Raw genomic sequence first — 4,162 nt, 5'->3', positions numbered from 1 at the left:
TTATATACAAATATGGCATTAAATATTAACTAGTTCCAAGAGTAGTTCTCTTTTTTTTTTTTTTTATGGTAGTATTAATAAATTTCAGATCTATATATGGAACAGGTGGGTTTAGCTCATGAGGATCTTGCTAATACTGGAGATGGTTTTGAGGCAATGCATATATAGCATGTTTTGTGGTATGGTGTCTTGACGTGTTCAGGGTTTGGAAAAAAAAGCGATAAGATAGAGCTTATAATGAAGACTGATTCAAATGGTACCAAATCAAGATTTGATGATATAATAGATGTAGTCTAGGGTACCGAGATTTGGAGTGTGATTATTATGTATTGATGTTTAAACTAATGTCCTTGTGGGGGCAAGAAAAAAAAGAAGAAGCCTAATGATTAACCGTACTGCATTATGCACAATTTGTTACAAATCACCATCCACAACAAATACAATTCTTTGTTACCATAACAACACGGAAACACACACGTACGGACCACAAATGAAGTCTTATTATCAGCAGGACTTTCCTGGTCTGCAATCAAGCGTACCAGCATCTTTGGTGAGACTTCTTACCTTTGTTCCTGGCTGAGGACGGATTGTAAACTCTTTAGGGATTGGATTTTTCGGTGCAGCGCTCCATGCATTTGACTTTCCTGATTGCACAAAGTAAGCTCCATTCAAAAAGTAATCTCTCTCTGATTGCCAGTTCCATGACTTCCACTCTGGATACGGTGTGTACTCTCTCTTTGTAACCTGCAATTTTAGAAAGAAAAAAATTAATCTCTATCAATTGAACCCATAACACCTTAAATTCCTACTAGGTAATCTAAGAGTGTTAAACACTAGGACAGCTTCTCGTGTTTTGTTTACCTGCTTGCAATCTTCTTTAGGAGGAGCAATGAAACGATTGCCTTGACTTATAATGGTAGGGTTCATGTTTCCACCAATTGCATACATTTCCCAGTGAGTGTAGTCATTGTTCACTACATGGACCATACCGTATCTCACCCTTGGCATTCTTTGATTCAATCTCTTACCAAAATGGTTAAACGCAACCGTTATCTGCATTTTCTTGTCGAACTCGTCACCGTTTTTAGCCCCAAACAACATCACCTGCGTTTAATGCATACATATATTGTGTTATTCAACAGAAACCACATGCGTAAAACATCTTTATGCATAGTAAATATTATGTTATGAAACGTTGATTTTGTTCCCATGTTTTGTGCTTAGCCTTACCTCCTTATGGTCGGTGAAATGGGAATTGGAGATAGTAATGGCGGTCGATCCCATGATGGCATCGATCATACCATCAGAACAGTTTCTCATGGAGACATGATCGATCCATATGTTTGTAGCTCCAAAGATATTGATCCCATCACCATCACTAATTGTTCTAAGCCCAAAATGTTCTTCGGAGTCTCTAATCAACCCACCGAATCCTCTTTTAATAAACTTCATATGAATATTGTGTATGATCACATTCTTCACGAACTGTAACGTGAATCCTGCACCTCCGGTTATGTAAACACTCACTCCTCGACCGTCGATGGTTTTATCGTTTGTTATCATCAACTCTTGTTGTAGTTTTATGACCATGGTTCTAGCAAATATGATCCAAAGTGGTCTGTCGCGAGTCACGGCGTGTCTTAGAGTTCCTGGTTTGGGGCTTAACAGATCGTCGTCCGATGCGTCTGTGACAACGTAGATGGGTCCGTTTTTGCCTCCGGTTGTTTTCAGACCAAACCCTAGGACGCAGTCCGTTAGCTTCTTCCTGTTCTTCGCCCAGTTTTTGTCTCCTCTCCAGCATCTGTCAATCGCGTTAAGGGATCTGAACCTTCCGCCACGTGTTTTCTGACCGGCTTTAACTTGTCCGAGCTCTCTCCTTGGTCCGTTGTCAGCACCAGTCGTCTCCATTGCTCTGAGCAAGAAAAAACAAACAGAAAAATTGCTGTCAGGTTTGTTTAAAACGTTTGAGTAACCAAATGGTCTACACCAACACAACCGGATGAACATTCGTCTTGTCTCCTAAATTTTCACGTGGGTACTAAAATGTTAAAAAAAAAAAAAATCCTTTTTAATATCCTAAATCTCATATTCGGCGTTACACGGTGTGGTGGCTCATCTAAGGCTTTAAGTTCACGCATTTTGTCTTAGATTACGAAGTTAGGTTGAAAAGGATAAATTAAAGAGGCTTGTTTTTGAGAACGTACAATGCTGCATGGTAGTTAAAGTGGTTCGTGACGTTCAACGGGTTGGGTTCATAAGATTCCATTGTTTGTCTCAACGCGTTGGCTTGACGCTGGGTCCAATAATCATCGAAGACGGCGATGTGAGCTTGAACCGATGGAGCTACGATGGCTATAGACAATGAGACGAAGACGATAACGTAGCTCCCAAGGTTCAAATAAGCAAACGCCATTTGAAATCGACGATGAGATTATTAGATTTTGATTATTCTGGTGAAGGATAACCCTTGAAGCTTGGGTCGTCCAAAAAGTTTTCTGGTCGGCCCAGGGTTAGTATTAGATGATTGGATTCATGGTTTGCTTAAATAACAAGGAACTTTGAAGAGAGAGAAGATGAAATGCATTAGTGGAGGATTAACGATTAACAGAGTAATTATTAGGTAACCATTGATTTTTACAACTCTCTGTTTGTTTTCCTGCAAAAACCAATTATAGTTTAGCTGGTTTGTATTGTTTTTTCCTTTGTTAAATCCTTCTTTTGTGGAATACATATTCAGTTATCTTTGTCTTTCAAACCTGATATTAATTGTAAATGTGTTCTTTACAATCAATTTTGTCAAATTTATTATAAAATCAGTTCAATAAATAGTATATTTTCATACAACTTATATGGAATACATGAAAAGATAATTAATATATATATATATATATTTTGAAAATGTCAAAAATATTAAAATACGGTCAAGCTGTTAGAAATCTATATTATGATAGAAGAGTTTTTGATCTCTCCTAAGTCTATCCACGTCGCCATTATGTAGGTTCCACTCGGAAAATAAATTAAAATAATTCAAAAAATTGTTACCTGTTATAAGATAAACTTTGAAATGATCCTCCACTCCTTTACCAACTCAAGCACTATTATCATCTACTCATCAAGCACTATGATCATCTACTCATCAAGCACTATGATCACCCACTCATTTACCAAATCAAGCACCATCTTTGATATTTTATGTATTGTTGCTCACTATAAATACCATCACTCATCTCACTCTTTTGTACACAATTACATCTTCTTCTTCTTCCTTATAATAAACTCTTTCTCTCATATTAAGTGTTATTTGCTTCCTACGGGTATTGAATTCTACTCTTATTTAAATTTCCCGATACTATAAATTATAAGTTATTTCATAACACGTTATCAGCACGATCACTCTGCGATTTGGTAAAATTTATTTGTATCATTTATACCCTGTTATAATGGTCGGTATACCGCCTCTACTATTATTTATATCATGTTATAATGGCCGGAATACCGCCTATATTATTAATATTTTAATTAATTTATTGATCGGCCGAGCCGCCTTATATCCTGTTTATTATTTATTGGTCGGCTGAGCCGCCTTATATTCTGTTTATTATTAATTGGTCGGCCAAGCCGCCGTATAATTTATTTATTATTCTGCATTGATCGGCTGAGCCGTCGCATGATTAATTATCATAACATAAATATTTCATTGTCATAATTTTTCACTTTTATGAAATTTTATAGATTTGATTGACCGTTTAATACGATATTTTCAGACTAATTTTTGGTGCACTCGATTTAACCCCAACGGTCACAAAGAAAATTTTTCAAAAATTTCCCCTTTCTCCAACGGTCATGAACAGTAATTTTCATCTATAAATACAACTCATTTTCACTCCATTTCATCATCCAAAACATTTCATCTTCTCTCAAAAATTTCAAAATCGCTCTCCTCCGATTTTTCAAGAAAGATGATTCGCGCACTTTTGTTTTTATGTGCCATTTTTATTTGTGTTTCTATTTATGGTTTATTCGATGGAGAATTTACTCCAAGTGAATTTAAGATGAATATCGGTTTAATTTTATTTACATCGCTTCTCCTTGTAATTTCTTGTATGATTAATGTAAACGGTTTTTAAATTATGAAGTTCATAATAAATGATTCATTTTAAAA

At 35.9% G+C, this 4,162-nt stretch overlaps 1 protein-coding gene across 1 annotated transcript; it reads right to left on the bottom strand.

Moving 5' to 3' along the window:
• Nucleotides 1–361: 361 nt before the first annotated feature.
• On the bottom strand, nucleotides 362–2,496 carry LOC106325844 (probable pectate lyase 6). Its single transcript, XM_013763894.1, has 4 exons — nucleotides 2,205–2,496; nucleotides 1,231–1,912; nucleotides 862–1,104; nucleotides 362–744 (listed from the first exon to the last, which is right to left on the bottom strand). Exons 1-4 carry the CDS (start codon nucleotides 2,411–2,413, stop codon nucleotides 505–507), a joined length of 1,374 nt encoding a protein of 457 aa, XP_013619348.1. The 5' UTR covers nucleotides 2,414–2,496; the 3' UTR covers nucleotides 362–504.
• Between the last annotated feature and the right edge of the window lie 1,666 nt (nucleotides 2,497–4,162).

The sequence above is a fragment of the Brassica oleracea genome, chromosome C2, assembly GCF_000695525.1.
Source record: "Brassica oleracea var. oleracea cultivar TO1000 chromosome C2, BOL, whole genome shotgun sequence".
NCBI classification, from domain to species: Eukaryota; Viridiplantae; Streptophyta; class Magnoliopsida; order Brassicales; family Brassicaceae; genus Brassica; species Brassica oleracea.
This window is presented reverse-complemented; position numbering and strand designations above follow the sequence as displayed.

Coding starts and splice junctions, on each gene's coding strand:
- LOC106325844 (XM_013763894.1), bottom strand. CDS start 2,413: ATGGCGTTTGCTTATTTGAACCTTGGGAGCTACGTTATCGTCTTCGTC. Junction 1,913..2,204: donor TTTAACTACCATGCAGCATT/GTACGTTCTCAA, acceptor TTTCTTGCTCAG/AGCAATGGAGACGACTGGTG. Junction 1,105..1,230: donor ATTTCACCGACCATAAGGAG/GTAAGGCTAAGC, acceptor CATTAAACGCAG/GTGATGTTGTTTGGGGCTAA.